The sequence below is a fragment of the Phascolarctos cinereus genome, unplaced genomic scaffold (genome assembly GCF_003287225.1).
Source record: "Phascolarctos cinereus isolate Bilbo 61053 unplaced genomic scaffold, phaCin_HiC Scaffold_726;HRSCAF=1367, whole genome shotgun sequence".
Classification (NCBI taxonomy): Eukaryota; Metazoa; Chordata; class Mammalia; order Diprotodontia; family Phascolarctidae; genus Phascolarctos; species Phascolarctos cinereus.
Genome location: NW_027556098.1, coordinates 48,028,389 through 48,044,995, shown reverse-complemented (window position 1 = coordinate 48,044,995; position 16,607 = coordinate 48,028,389). Strand labels below are relative to the sequence as shown.

Genomic DNA, 16,607 nt, shown 5'->3' with positions numbered 1-16,607 from the left:
TCTGCAAAATCATTTTGGTTTACTACCTGAATAGATCTAAGATTTTAACAAGTTCAGTAGTTGCTCCAATTATGCAGACCTCATTAAATAGATTATTTCATGGGTTTATTCTGGCCAAAACATCTCATCTCATGGTAGCCAATTTCCTGGTGACCAGTTTCGCTAGACTTAGGTAGGCTGGTACCAAAACAATAGTCACAAAATACATTGTCTTTCATTAACTGTTAGAAAATTAAAAAAAAAAATCTAACAAAGACAAAGTAACCTTAATGGTACCATCCTTTTAAAGAATTAAAGGTCTTTTGAGGGAAATTGCAGGTATCAACTGACTCATTTCCTTTTCTTTGGAAGAACCTCTAAGACATTTTAAAGAAGTGTATTTATATTATTCTTAAATATAAGACAGAAAATACTAATTATCAATATATCTGCACAAACCCTAAACAGATCATTCTAAGAGTTTATCCAAGAAAAACTGACAGGTACAAATTTAATATGTTCAATATTACCAAGAGACTCTTTCCTAATTCAATTTCCTACCTGTATGGCAACCATTCGTATACATGGAGTATTTTTAATGACAGCAGTATTTTTCATTTCTCCTTCCAGCTTACTAGTACTGAAATCACAATGATCATTATTGCTAACATGTGCATCTTTGGCAGTATTGTCTTTATCTGACTTTACAGTTGTTTTCTGGGTTTTCTGATTGATCTGTTTTTCACAGCTAAGTTCATCAGAGGAACATTCTTTTTCAAGCACCGTTTTTTCAGTATTCACATGACAAGCCTCATAATTGCCATGGACATAATTATCTCTTCTGTCAGTATCTGTGATGGGAGACACAGCTGACACCAGTGGTACTTTTCTTTTTGTTTGACAATCAGAAGATACATCAGATACAGTTGTGTATAAATTAATGCACTGAGATGACTGTGGCAACACATTTGCATAAGATACTGATACTGATGTGTTATTGGCATCAAATCCTTGATTAGAAAAAACCGTATTAAAAGGAATATATGGCATATATCCTGGGGCGACATACTTTCCACCTTTATTTACTTTTTTATTTTTAGATCCTGGTGTGAAAGAATTAGAAGATACTGGTTTAAATTCTTTAGCTGCTGGATTCAACTGTAGTTTGAGTTGGGAAGCATTTTTCTGAAAGCATGGAGACAACATTGAGTCTTTCTCATCCAAACTTTCTTCCCCCGCACTTCCAGTGGCCTTATTTTTCTTAAGTTGAACAGCATCTTTCATCAATCCAATATAATTGTCTATCATAACAAAACGAAGAGAATCCAAGAGAAAAGATTTTAAGCCTCCTGCCTCCTCCACAATCTTCCTAGTTTCTTCAGGAAAATGTTCATATTCTCCAACCAATAACTTGTCATCAATTTCCAAAGGGCCATGTTCTTCCAGGATCTGAGAAAAATAGCTTTAAAAAATATTTTAAGGTTATTTTAGAAAGTATTTTCCATCTATGAGCTTTATTTAAACATTTAAAAGAAGCAATATTTCTTCAACCACTCCTACAATCATAAAAAATCCTCTCTCCCAGGGAATCTCTTCTAGAATCACAATCACTCTTTTATGAGAAATGAGAACAAAGTGAAAATATTATACAAACAATAATACAAACAATTCTGTTTCATTCAGTTTTAGACCTTAGAAAACAAATTTCTCAATAGTCCTCTGCTTTGAAGAGTAAAAGTTAAAGGAAAATTAAACTATTACACATAATGAGTTCAACTATCCTCAAAATAAAAAAAGGTACTAATAAAAGAAGGAAAATTCTCTCAAATTTCAATCATAGGGACACTGAATCCCAAGTTGCCTAAGAAGAAACCTAGTAGCTCGTTCACATTCTCTCATGCTAGTCTCAATTCCTGCCCTTACACAATGTTCTCTTAAACACATACATCTTCCAGTTCCTTAGTCTACTTAGTCTACTCAGATCTATAACCTACTCCTCCTCTTCACTTCAGTTACACACCAGGATGGTGATACCTTTGATCTTACCCACAAGTGTTCCATGACCAAGAATTCTGAAAATACTTCATCTGATCATAACCTATCATTCAATCTTTGTCTTCTTTGTGGCCTCCAATCCCTCCACCCTGAAGTACTTTCCCTAAGTCATCAACCCTGCTTTGGCTTCACCTTCCTCCCTTTCCAGTCTCCATTCTTTAGTTGACTGGTCCAATACTATTCTCTGCTTTTACATTCCAGACTCCCTTGTGCCAATGTGATAAACTACTCATGCACTGCTGAACAGAATTTGAGGACATCATGACACAACAGTGCTGACTGGGTTCACTACAAATTCATGTCATGTAATGTAAATGGGCCCTTACTATGTAAGACAATTCTTGTACTCCTGCCGAATTATTTATCCATTCCATTCCCCACAGCACTGATCTCCAACTCTAAGAATTTCTAGTTTTCTTCAAGACTCACCTTGATTGCTATCTTCTACATGAGGCCTTTCCTGATCCCCTCAGCTGCTAATATTTTGCTCACAAATCATGGCTTCCCTGGCTAAAGTGTAAGCTCCTTTATAGCAGGGATGGTTTTCCCTTCTGCAATTTTTTCCCCAGTGCCTAACACCAAGCCTGTCATAAAGTAGGCAATTAATAAACTTAGGCTTACTGATGGTGATTCATACATTCTGGATGGAATTATTTACAAATTATGAAATAATTTAGAACCACTAGAGCCAAATAGTTCTCAGCTCTGTCTATTCAAAACTATTTCCTTTCCTGTGTTTGGTCTTCTCCTAACTTGTTTCAGACTTACACATACCCTCCTTCCCTCTCTGTTTTGCCTCAAACTCCATGGGATTCTCTTTCTCATGTCTTACTTTCAGTCTAGCAGACTGACATGTCTATAAGACAGGATGTCATTCAGAAATGTTTCTTTAGGGAAAAATTCATCAGAAAGTACTTTTAAAGAAACTTAATAGTAATAATAGCTGACATTTATATAACACTTAAAGGTTAATAAAGAGCTTTATAATATTCTCATTAGATCCTTACAACTAGACTATGATGCAGGTATTATTATCCTCATTTTACAGCTGAGGAAACTGAGGCTCAGAGAAGTCAAGTGATTTACTTTAGTATCTGAGAAAAGATCTGAACCCAGGTCTTCTTTACCCTAGAACCAGCACACAATCTACTACAAACTAGGGAAATACTCTGCCAAGAGTGAAGAACAAGAAAATGTTTTTAAGCAGTTAGGAAGCCACTGTTATGCAGCTAATATTGTGGATTTTTTTTAAAGACAACGTACTAACTACAAATGAATTACATTCAAAGCATTTAGGACTGCATAACACAAAGCCTGGCTTCCTTTCCTTCTACTCTTTTCCTGAAGTGTCAGTGTGAACTTAAAAGAAAACAAACAAGCCACTGTAGGACACTGAGACAAAAGAATAAAGGCCTTAGGAATATCATGATGTTAAAAAATGCCAAATACAGGTTAGTCCCTGTCTCAAGCCTCTCCTTCCTTTAATCTATCTTTCAGAAACAGCTACCAAACTAAAAAAAAAAATCATAGACATGACCAGGTTATTCTCCTACTCAAGAATATTTGGCTGCTTTTTGGCTCTAGAATAACATAAAAACTCCCTCAATTGGTTTTTAAAGACCTTCAAAATTTGGTTCCAAGCTACCTTTCCAGGCTTACTGCATATTACTCTCCTTTTTTCTACCTTATGTTCCAGTCAATGTAAATGACATTCCATCTCCCATCTCTATGCTAGGATAAGTCCCCATGCCTGGAAAGCATTCCTCCTTCTTTATTCCTACCCTCTAGTCAGTCCATGCCCAAGTATGCTCAAGTACAAATCCTACGGGAAGATTACTTTGGTTCCTTCAGTTCCTAGTGCCCTATGTCCAGAAACTACTGCTACTGTAAGTGTGTGTGTATAAAATTTAATTTTCTGTGTATATGTTGGTTTTCTCCATTGAACTGTGGTCTCCTTGAAAACAGAGAAGGGTCTGTTTTTGTATGAGCATCTCCAGGGTCCACCGCAGTGCCTAACAGATAGTAAGTACCTAATCCTTGTTGAACGTTCAATCACAAATAAAGCCTTAAATAGTTGGACAAATAATTCTTGAAGATGTCCATTAAGACAAAGCTCAGAGGCAGAAATATGCTACAGAAGAGCTAATAGAAACTATAATAAAGGATTAATTCTTTTTATTTTTGGTTAACTTTATGCCTACAAAAAACCCAAAAAAACCAACAAAACCTGATTTTGGGGGCAGCTGGGTGACACCAGCAGGACCTGAGTTCAAATCCAGCCCCAGACACCTGACACTTACTAGCTGTGTGACCTGGGCAAGTCACTTAACCCCGACTACCTCACCAAAAAGCAAAATAATAATAATAATAATAATAATCACATGAAATAAACTATCACTAATGCAAAATGAAAGCAGATATTATCTTTCCTTTTCCAAAAGAAAACTGGAATCTTTACAGAATCACTGAGTGTCTGCATTGGAAGGGGCCTTAGAGATCATATAGTCATTTTATGGATAAGGAAACAGGCCCAGAGAAGTGAATACACTATGTTAAATGCCAGGGATATACACATAAAAAGGGGATAGTCCCTGTCTTCAAGGAGCTTACCAGAATGATATAACTTGTTAACGGACACAGACATACAACATAGATGTGTGTGTGTGTGTGTGTGTGTGTATGACACACAATTTTCAGGAGAGCAAAAACAACTGTGAGACCCAAGCTAAGACAAGCCTCTCAACAAAAGAGCACTTGAGCTTAACCTTGGGGTTAGGAGATCCAAGATGCAGAGGGAAGAAGCGCTGATGTCCTGTTCAAAGGCCCAGAGACAGGAGATGGAATGTCATATACAGCAACATTTAGGGGGACCTTTAGAGCACAAAAAGTAAACTGATGGGCAATAAATCTAAAAAAGGCAAGTTGGGCTTTAAGAGTCAAAGAGAACATTCTATATTTTACTCTAAAGCAGCCACTGAAGTCTCCAGAGCAGGAGAGTGATATGGTCAGATTTGCGATTAGGGGATAGCAATGTGGCACTTGTGTGGAGAATGGATTGAAGAAGAGAGAGACTGGTGGTATGGAGACGAATCTGGGAGCCTTTATAATAGTCCAGACTAAGGGTGGTTAGAAGAGAGGAGAGAGATATAATAAAGTTTGAGAACAATGAACCCTGGCTGCAGAGGGTGCATGTGGAGGGAGGTGGATGTAAGGGAGGTAGTCGTAGGAACAGGCTGAGAGAAGGTAGGCTAGATTCTCATCTTTAGAACTTTTCTGGATAAGAAGTTAACATTTCTGGGCCATGTATTTTTTTCTGCTTGTATCCCTGCTTTAGGAAATGCTAAAGAAAATAGAGTTTCTTTAGGATTGACTAATAATACCTAAAATGTTTCTTCCTCCTTCAGTACCTAAAAGATGTAAACTTTGACTCTTCTCAACAACCCTTTAAGAACCCAGGATCATCTTCACATCATGAACTGGCAAATTCTCTCCCTAGTATGAATTTTCCTTGATCCCATAAAGCATAAATGAACTAGAAAATGAGAATTGGAAAGATCTAGATCATTAAGAATTCTCCAATGAGTCATCCAAGGCCTCTGCTTGAAGAAGTAGATGAGATCCTACCACCTCCTAAAGCAGCATATTCCTCTTTTAGGCAGCTATATATATATATATTTTTAAACAATTTTTTTTGTAACAAAATCTACTTTTCTTCAATATCCATCTACTGTTCCTGGTTCAACTCTCTGGGGCCAACCAGAATAATACTAATTCCTTTTCCACATGACCATCCTTCATATACCTAAAAACTTTTACTTTCTCCTTAAGTATTCTCTTTTCCAGGAAAATCAAGAACAAGTCCTCTCACATTCTCTAACCATTGTGCTTGCCTCCTTCTAGATATAATTCAAACTGCTTATGACATTCTTGAAATGTGGCACCCAGACCTGAACTAGACTTGTTTTGACTAGTGCACAGTATGGCAGCACCATCATCTCCCTCATTTTGGTCACTGTGCATCCTAGAATAACTTTAGTGTGTTTTTTGGCTACCAGGTTAGTGAACCCCTTTTCTAAGAAAAAGATATATAGCATGTCTTTTTCTTTTTTTTTAATTAAAAATTTTTTTTTAAATTAATTTATTTTGATTTATCAACAATCACTTCCATATGCTTTTGAGTTTAAAATTTTTCTCCCCCTTCCTCCCTACCACCTTCCCTAAGATGGCGCACAATCTGATATAGGCTATACATATACATTCCTATTAAACATATTTTCACATTAGTGATGTTGTAAGTAAGAATTAGAATCAATAGGAGGAACCACCAGAAAGAGGAAACAAAACTCAATAGAAGAAAAAAAATAGCAAATAGTATAGCATGTCTTTTTCACTAGAATTACGTGATATGGCTAAATGGTTGCATACAGCACCATTTCATTCACATGCATACCTGGTATTCAGCATATCATGATTGAAAGTGATTTACTGGCCCTACTGGTAAATTCCTCAGGTTTCATACTTGGACATATCTATTAGTAGACCCAACTGATAACACTAACAAACATTAAGAGAACATATTTAAGTAACACTTCATAATACCTGAAAAAAGTGATGTAATATATTTTGTATTCATGATCACTGTACGAAAATGACTCAGTTGGTAAATGCTCAAATGTTAAAATGTCAATTACCTAATTGACTAATGGAATTGTTGGGTGCCCACAATTTTAGAACAACTGAAGTACTTACTCATATAATGGTTCACATTTTGGATCTAGGTTACTGTCCAACAACTTCTGATAATTGCTATTATTTGAACTATTTTTTTCATATAGAGCTTCAAATTCTTCTACTTCATCTCGAAGATATTCGGGTACTACAAATGGGTCATAAGAATTTGAATGAAGTCTGCAGGGAAAAAGGCAGATTTTGTGAATACCAGTTTGTTTAATGAAGCTGAAGTATGTAAACTCTAAGGATGACACAAATCCACTAGACCCAGCCACCCAAAGAAACCCATCTGTAGAAATCAAGACTCTCCAGCTACTGCTGGGGTAGTCATTGTAACAGATCCAATGCTAATACCAGCTCGGGGTATTTTGGTTAGGGAGGGTGGGCAGGTTCCAACACCTATTGCAAGGGGTGAGGCCTAATCCTTAGCATATGGAACAATTACATTCAACAGTTGTTACTCTATTATAGGACAAGGGGAGGGAGAGTCCTGTACTTTTCACAGTGTACACACAGTCAAGGCTGCTGATGTAGCTTGTTTCAAATCATGATGTGAATGTCAAAGGTGAACTTCAATAAAGCTCCAAACCTTTATTTAAAAAAAAAATGGGGCAGCGAGGTGGCACAGTGAAGAGCACCAGCCCTGGAGTCAGGAGGACCGGAGTTCAAATCCAGTTTCAGACCAGACACTTGACACTAGCTGTGTGACCCTGGGCAAGTCACTTAACCCGAACTGCCTCACCAAAACAAATAAAAAAAAATGTTGAAATGTGGCACCCAGACCTAAACTAGACATGTTTTGACTAGTGCATAGTATGGCAGCACCATTATCTCCCTCATTTTGGTCACTGTGCAGCCCAGAATAACTAAAATCTAAAAACACAAATTCAGTCTTATGAGCAAAAAAACAGAAAGCAAAACAAAAACTCCTGCCACAAATGAAAGTCAATGTGAAAACTCAGGTTACTTTTTTCACATTTTCATATAAAGACATTTGTAGCCTTAAATCTGACACTCTGTGAGAAGGCTATAACTTCTTTAGTTTCCAAGGGTATGTTTTAAAAATTGGTTTTTAGTGCTCTTTTATTTTAAAGTTATGTAGTATAACAGAGCAACAAACAATGGAAGTTAAAAAAATGTTTTAATATAACCATTATTAACCTAAATTAATGAGATCAATTTGGAACATAAATCTATATTAAAGGGATAAAATTAAAAAAAAATATAAAAGATTCAAGTATCTATTTAAGACTTAAGCAATTAGTATAAAATTTTATAAGCAAGTTTTATTTATAAATTTATCATCAATGTACATATTATCTAATATCTAATAACCAATTACTATAAGAAGGCTAAATTGAAATATTTTATTTAGATATAATTTTTCTTCCTAATTCTGAATTACTATTATTATTTTTGATGAATGTGATTTTTAGGATATAATAAGAGAGGCATAATGTCAAACACTGTTGTAGTAATATTACTGTAGTTTGCCCTGCATCAGACCACAGATGAAGAAATATATTTAGTTCTGGCCACATTTTAGAAAGGACAATAAGAAACTGAAGAATATTTAAAGAAGGGCAACCAAGAGTCTGAAAGGCCCCAATATCATGTCATATAATGATGAACTGAAGTACAGTGGCTCTGCCACGTACTGTCTTTGTGACTTTGGGCAAGTAATTTGATGTCTTTGGGTCTTGGTTTTCTCATCTACAAAATAAAGGGTTGGACTGGATGACTTATCTAAGATCCCATCTAGCTCTAAATCTATGAAATGTATACTAAGGAGGCTCTTTGTTATTTAGAAATATCATCTCTTCTTGAAAATTCATGCGTTCCAAAAAAAAAAAGAAAATTCATGCGTTCATAACAAGTAATGTGTCAAAATTACTAACACATATAAGATTAAACTAAGTCCCTATATGGAGCAATTAGCAAAAAAATGAAACATATACCATTAGTTATCAGTTCTACTCTAATAAATAGTTTTGGGGGATTTTCCTACAAGATATCATCAGCAATGCTTTAATTTATTATCTTTCTACAAAATACTTCCTAAATCAGAAATATGATGTAAATCAGAATTTGTATGAATTCAAATACAATTCAAATCAAAGGTTCACAGATATAGGAGTGGAAGGGATCTTGAAGATTTCCCATTTTACAGATGAGGAAACTGAATGTGGTTCAGTGAACTCCTGAAATCACAAAGTTAAGAAGTGCAGTCAGAATTTGATTGGTATGACAGAGAGCCAGCCTTTGAGCCAGGAAGATCTAGTTCCCGTTGCTGACAGGTATTGGCTGTGACTTAACCCTGAACAAGTCACTTAACCTCCTAGTGCCACAGGTAACTTTTAAAAATTCTAAGCTATATAAAAGTTGCTTACCTTTATTATTAGTGAGAATTTCCTCATGAGAGCCTCTTACACCAATAAAAATATAGGTCTGAACCAAAAAGGAACATTACTTATAGGAGTTATGCACTTTTAAATGAAAAAAAGTAAGATTTCAAAATGAAAGATGTACTCACAAAGTACTTTCATCTGTACCAGTTTTATCATCATTTTGTGTTACTCCACCAACTCCAGACAATATAATAACAGGCTAGATTGGGGTGGGGGGGGAGGAGGTGGGTAAAAAAAGAAAGAAAAGGGTTTTTGAGAAAAAAAGGGAAAGAACTGGCAATGGTTTCTTACTAAAAGATATAAAAAAACTTATTCAAAAAAAGAATCATTAGTAAAAGTAATAAAGGATTTACATATTTAAGCATATAAACTGATTACCTGAATTAAACCTTGTCTGATTTTCTCATGCACAAAGAGGTACAGTAATAGGAAAAAATGACAGCAACCACAAATAACAAACAAATCCTAATGAAATTAATATGGCTCTTTTTCGTATTACAAGAAAAACAAAAGTCCATTCAGTTCAAACTCTTTTAATTAATCATAGAATATGAATCCAAAGATAAAAGAACACTCTTACCTGACCTCATCCCAATACACTCATACAACAGGAAGTGGGGGGTGGGAGGTGGGAACAAGCATTTATGGAGCACCTATTATGTGTCAGGCACTATACTAAGTGTTTTTACAAATATTACCTCATTTAATCCTTACAACAACCCTAAGAGATAGGTGTTAGTATTATACTCATCTTACAATTGAGGAAACTGAGAAAAACAGGGGCTAAATGACTTGCCTAGGGATACTCAGTTAATAAGTGTCTGGGGTCACATCTGAACTCAAGCCTTCCTGACTCTAGGCCTGGTGCTCCATCCACTATGCCACCAGCTGCCTCTGTACAGATTACAGTCCATACAAAGAACGTTTGATGATTGATTTGATTCTGAAGCAAGAGAAAATAAAAGTACAGGTAGTGAGAAGGTAGGAGAATCATGTTGACTCCTTAAATAGATTAGTATGCCTCAAGGGCCTAAGTTTAAGGATATTTTGAAAACCTGGATAATTTCAGAGCCACTTTTATTTTCAAAACTTCACTCTATAACTACACTACATTTTTGGAGAGAAGTGGCCCTAAGTCAGGAGGACCTAAGTTTAAATCCGGCCTCAAACCAAACACTTGACACTTACTAGCTATGTGACCCTGGGCAAGTCACTTAACCCCAACTGCCTGGAAAAAAAAAAAGATCTAAAGGTCTGCTTTTGCCTCCAATATTTTTAATTGCATTTAATGATGTTTTTTGGTTAGCCTTTCCTAGTAATTCTATCACCTGGAATATTTCAAATTTTTCCAGTAATACCTATTTCATATACTTTAGATAATGTACCCTTATATAACTTGATAGATTTTAATCTTTCAGACATTAAGATTATTATTATTTCTTTTCTCAAAGAAATATTATTATAAACTTATTCTATCATTAGTTTTAGTGTTCTATACTACCAAGTTAATTTTTAAAAATGTAAAGTCCAGGAGGCAAAGCCAAGATGGTACAATGATCTTCTCTCCAAAAATGTACTAGACTGCATCTTGAGGAAGAAATTCAGAAAAGTGAATAAACTGTCCAGCACAGCCCTGCACAGTAAGCCTATGTCAAGACTTCTAGTTTGGAGAGAAGACTCACGAGGGATATGACAGTTGCATTCAAGGATCTGAGGTATCTTCATATAGAAAAGGGATTAGACTTGTTTTGTTTAGCCTCCAAAGGGCAAAACTAGGAGAAATGTGTGAAAGTTGTCAAAAGGCAAATTTAGGACCGAAAAACTTTCTAACTAACAGAGGTGGGTCTGTGAAATTAGTAGAGGAATATATATAGAAGAGCTGGTCACCAAGCTAACTAAAAATCATCATTTATGAAAACACTATGTTATACTGGAAATTCTGAAGTGTTCTCCAACCAAACATTTCAAAATCACCACAAGAGTCAACCAATCTCTAACCGAAAGTCTTAGATTAATAGAACACATACAGAGAAGTTTGATTACCTTTGATTCCTTATGCTTCTTTTTTCTGGTTTTGTTTTTTACCTTAACACCATTAGTCTAGAAAAAGAAAAAAAATTATCAGTTGATATACATTAGGGAATAGGATTTTGGAGCACTAGATCCAATTAATATTATGGTAAACCCCTCCCCAAAGTAATAAACATAGAGATATGGTCTAATTATTAGCATATATAGCTAATACAGCTTAATTAATTATCCTGTCCAAACAGGATGTTCAGCTCTTATAATCACTGTATTTTATGCATTCCATGAAACCTATTTCTTGAAGTGAAATTTTACAGACACCAGATTTTGGATGCTAGATCCAACATCAGTGGAAGTAGATTATCAGTTAGTGTGGTATAGTGGGAAAAGCCTTGACTTAGAAGACCTGGATTCAAGGAAAAACTCTACTAATTGGCTATCTGACCTTGGCCAAATTACTTCACCTCTCTCGATATTTATTTCTTCATCTGTAAAATAGGGGTGATCTATAAAATAGTATTACTGTAAGGAAATACCCCATAAAATGAATTTTGGAGCAAAGGTATTTTATGGTTAAAACTGCAGAATATTATACAGTTTCACCTTAAATCCTTTAGTAACAAATTAACAGTAATAAAAACAATTTCATTCTTCTAAAATTAAAATATATACTATTGTGCCTTCATCAGCAAGACTAGGGGTTATATTTTGAACACAAAATTTTAATACTTCATGAGTTCAGGTCTATGTAATTTCCAGTAATTATTCAGTCATTAGATAACTGGCTTTATGATTAATACATTTTACATTCTTTTATCATCTCATGCATAATGCCACATTTATAACTTAACATGTTTCTTTGGTTTTTCTCCTTGAAAACTCCATTCAGAAAACATTCTCTTCATTTATCTATATAAATAAATAAAATTATTTGCCAAAACACAGAAAATTACTCTCAGAGCTACTAAAAAAATACAATTCTGAAGTGAGCATTCCAGATTCAACCTAGTGAAACCAAATTTCAAGGGCAACTAAGAAGAAACCCACTTTGTTTACCAAAATCCACCTAAGGCAAAACAACAGAACTTAGTTTTAAGAAAAAACAAACAACAAAAATGGACATTATATAGCATTATGAAGTTAATTCTTTATTATCTGCTCTAAGTTTAACAGAAAAGTAGAGCTGTTTTCTATAACAGAAAGGGAAAAGGGAAGGATAATATACAATAGATGACACAAAAATAATTTTAATTTGGTTTTGGAATAAAATTCCAGTGGAAAGCATTCATTAACATTGTATGTCCTGTCCTTTGTTCTATCCTAATTCTCTCCTGCTCTTACCCACTGTCTGAGGCCTAGTTTGGCAGAAAGGAAATGCCATAAACCATTATCAGATACCTAAAAAACTGAAACTAAAAAACAACAATAATAACAATAACAAAACAACTACATGTAAAGCAACTATGGAAAATAATAATTGACAATATTTTGCATCTCCTTGGGGGAAGGGGAAGTGACCGATGATTTTAATGATATGGAGAACACCCTCCACTTATAGCAACTGGCTCTTAACTGTAATTTAAAGTCTTAAAGCAGGGGTTTTTTACCTTTGTTTTGCATCATGGACCCCTCTAGTAGTGTGGTGAAACCTACCAACCCCTTCTCAGAATATTTTGATATGCTTAAAATAAAATGCATAGGATTACAAAAGAAACCAATCACACTAAAATAAAATTATTAAAATATTTTTCCCACCCAAGTTCAAAGTCTCCTGAAATCTAATCAAATACTTGAGATTTCAGGTTGAAAATTCCTTTCTTTCTTTGAGAATAACTTGGGAGATGGGGAGAGGTTAGATGAAAGGTCACACAGATTGTACATGTCAGAAACAAGGCTTCAACCCAAGTAGCTTCATTCCAAGGCTAATCTTCAAGTCACTAAACCACACTGCCTCTCAAATATATATTTAATATAGGTAGGTCTTTTTCACTGAAAGATTCTTGAAAATTAGCACATATTATCAACAGCAATATGAAAGATTACTCCTATTCATTAAAAGAGGAAATGCAAATAAAAACAATTCTAGGATTTTATTTCACATCTAGAAAATTGGAATAGTCAATACTAAAAGGGTTGTGGAAGACAGGCACATAAATATATTGTACATGGAATTCTGAATTGATACAACTATTCTGAAAAGCATTCTGAAATTATGCTAAGAAAACGTGCTCCAAACCTTTACTCAGAGATTCCACTGCAAGCTATATACTCTAAAGGGGTAAAAAACAGAAAGGTCCCATATATACCAAAATATTCATAGCACTACTTTCTCTACAGGAGCAAAAAAACAAGGTAGATTTCTAAGGATTAGGAATGACTAAAGAGATTATGGTACTTGAATATAACAGAATGATGAATATGACAAATGCAAAGAAGCATAGAAAGGCTTATATAAACCCAAGCAGAGTGAAGTAGAACCAGGGAAACAATTCACATAATGACTAAGACAATGTAAATGGAAAGAACAACAAAAACAGGAAAACAACCTTGAAGAGCATTTAGTGGGTCCATGTCAAGGGAGCAGGAAGTCTCCAGTAGAATGCCCCAGAGATCTACACTTGGCTTTGGGTTGTTTAACAATTTTTATCATGGCTTGTATAAAGGGACAGACAGCATGCCCATCAACTTTGCAGATGATAGAAAGCTGAGAGGGACAGCAAACACAATGGATGATAACGTCAGGAACCAAAAAGATCACGACAAACTAGTGCATTGGGCTTCATACAGTAAGATGAAATTCAATAGTAATACATATAAAGTTACAGTTGAATATAAAAAGATCTGTGTATTTGAACTGAAAACAATTTGATTCAGAAGTATTATGTGGCAGACAAAAAAAGATACTAATGGGATCTTGACAGATACTAGAGTGGTTCTCCATTTCCTTTTTCAACTTATTTTACAGATGAGGAAACTGAGGCAAACAGGGTTAAGTGACTTGCCCAGGGTCACACAGCTAGTAAGTGTCCAAGGCCAGATTTGAACTCATGAAGAGGAGTCTTCCTGATTCCAGGCTGGGCCCTCTATCCACTGCATCACCTAGCTATTCCAAGAAAACTGCAACTGGAGTCCTGAAAAATTGGACATGACTGAAAAAAACAAAAAAAACCCCAAAAAACCTAATGGCATCTTATGCAGTTAGGTTCGCAGTGTGCAGTGGATAGAGCACCAGGGCTCAGGAAGACTCCTCTTCATGAATTCAAATCTGACTTTACTTACTTACTAGCTGTGTGACCCTGGGCAAATCACTTAGCCCTGTTTGATTCAGTTTCCTCATCTGTAAAATGAGATGGAGAAAGAAATGGCAAACCACTCCAGTACCTTTGCCAAGAGAACCCCAAAATGGGGTCATGAAGATTACACATGACTGAAACTACTGAACAACAATGGGAACTTAGGCTTCATTAAGAGAGACATAGATGGGGCAGCTAAGTGGCACAGTGCAGAGCACCTACTCTGGATTCAGGAGGACCTGAGTTCAAATCCAGCCTCAGATACATAACACTTACTAGCTGTGTGACCCTGAGCAAGTCACTTAACCCCACTGCCTAGCAAAAAAGAGAGAGAGAGAGACAGAGAGACAGAGACAGAGACATAGCTTCCAGGAATAGGTAAGTGATAGTCCCATTTTACTCCTCCCTGGAGTATTAGGTTCAGTTTCAAGGATGCCATAGTTTAAAGAACTGATAAGCTAAAGAGTACCTAGAGAAAGGAATCCAGGATGGTGAAGGACCTCGAATCCTTATCATATAAGACTGATTAAAGGAAATAGGCATTTTAAATCTGATCAAAGGAAACAGGCATTTTTAAATCTGGAGAAGAGGAGACTTAAGGAGGGGGTCAGGTGGAGCAGAGTTTTTTTGCTATTTAAATTCTCTGTTACCAGGAATGGCTTGCTAGGGAGGGGGTTGGGGAATCGATACAATCAGAAATGAAGGTGAAGTAAAAAGAAAAGATATTAATAAAAATTTAAAACTAAAAAACTTTTCATTGAAATATTAGGGAACTAGGATACATTACAAAATAAAATATCATATAGCAAAACAATAACTTACTGAAATATCTTCATTTTCTTGTTTCTTTAATATAGTGCAAGGGCCATCTATTGAGAGATAAATAATTATATGAAAAAATCTCATGTATACATTTTTACAAAACATACTGAAACCACTGGGGAAATTGTTCCAGATGTGAAATGAAGGAACAAAATATACTACCTACTAGTCTTTATACTACTTTGGATCAAAAACTTATTCAGTATTACATAGCTGGTTAGTGGCAGACCTTGGACTAGAACTCAGGCCTCCTGTTTTCCAAGTTATTGTATTTTCAAATACAACATTGTCACTCATTTATAGGCTTTCATTAAAACAAATACCATGTGACATATAAAAACTAATATAGTATTCTTATGCTAAAAAGTTCCATACTGACTTTGATACACATTAACTGATATCAAAGCAGTCAAATATTTTCTTGAGTTTTATACATGAAACATTTTTAATAGGTTCTGCCTTTTTCATCTTAAGAAATATATTTTTACATAATGAATCTCAATTTGAGACTACATTAACTTATACATACAAAAAGGCCTTTAAAACGGCCAAACTTCAAAATTTACCAACATCCTAACCAACCAAACTGATCTAAATACTAAAATACTTTAAGAAGTGGAACTGTCATTAATATTGGACTTGTCCTACTACTCACTGATGAAGGATATAACCCTTCTATAACTGAGTAGAGTCTTTGAGAGTTGCTGTAGCTTAAACATTTGTCGTTTTGGGGGGCATCCTGCGGATGAACCTCTCCATACTTAGCTAGGCTGGTCTCCAGACAACAAGTACACGGTGCATTTCCAAGCTTTCTCTCAAAGACTCTTTAGCCTGGCAGAACCTACCAGAGATCATGCTCTCATACCACAGCCTTCATCCCATAAGGCATGAATGGGAATACCTCAGTACAAAGTCCTAAGATACACATATAGTTAAAATTTAATTTCACTTTTTTTCTGGGCAAGTAAGAATAAGGAAAGGTCATAATTAAAGTGAAGTTTCATTTTTCATAGACTTTATTTACCCGTAACAATAGTACACTGCGAACAAAACCTCATTATTCTATTATTCTGTCTGACTATACGGTACATAGCACCTCCAACATAAAGTTGATAACATTTTTATTCCCATGTCTGAGATAAAAGATGAAATTCATTACAGATGGAAAATTCAAGCTCATATTTGAAAATTTAGTCTCCTTAACTTGCAAGAATTACCTAAGGTCAGGCAGAATAAAAGGCAGAATAAAAGCTTAACTGAAAGTATGCTATACTGTTGCTGTGGTTACATA

General features: G+C 35.2%; 1 protein-coding gene across 5 annotated transcripts in view; it reads right to left on the bottom strand.

Moving 5' to 3' along the window:
• The window catches only part of TTC3 (tetratricopeptide repeat domain 3), a 201,205-nt gene that overhangs the window by 86,702 nt on the left and 97,896 nt on the right, over positions 1–16,607 (bottom strand). For all 5 annotated transcript variants that reach the window (XM_078146523.1, XM_078146524.1, XM_078146522.1 and 2 more), the window contains exons 29-33: positions 15,317–15,363; positions 11,217–11,273; positions 9,299–9,372; positions 6,784–6,942; positions 541–1,441 (exon numbers count right to left, since the gene is read on the bottom strand). In XM_078146523.1, the coding sequence (XP_078002649.1) occupies positions 541–1,441; positions 6,784–6,942; positions 9,299–9,372; positions 11,217–11,273; positions 15,317–15,363 (1,238 nt within the window). The remainder of the gene's footprint in view (positions 1–540; positions 1,442–6,783; positions 6,943–9,298; positions 9,373–11,216; positions 11,274–15,316; positions 15,364–16,607) is intronic.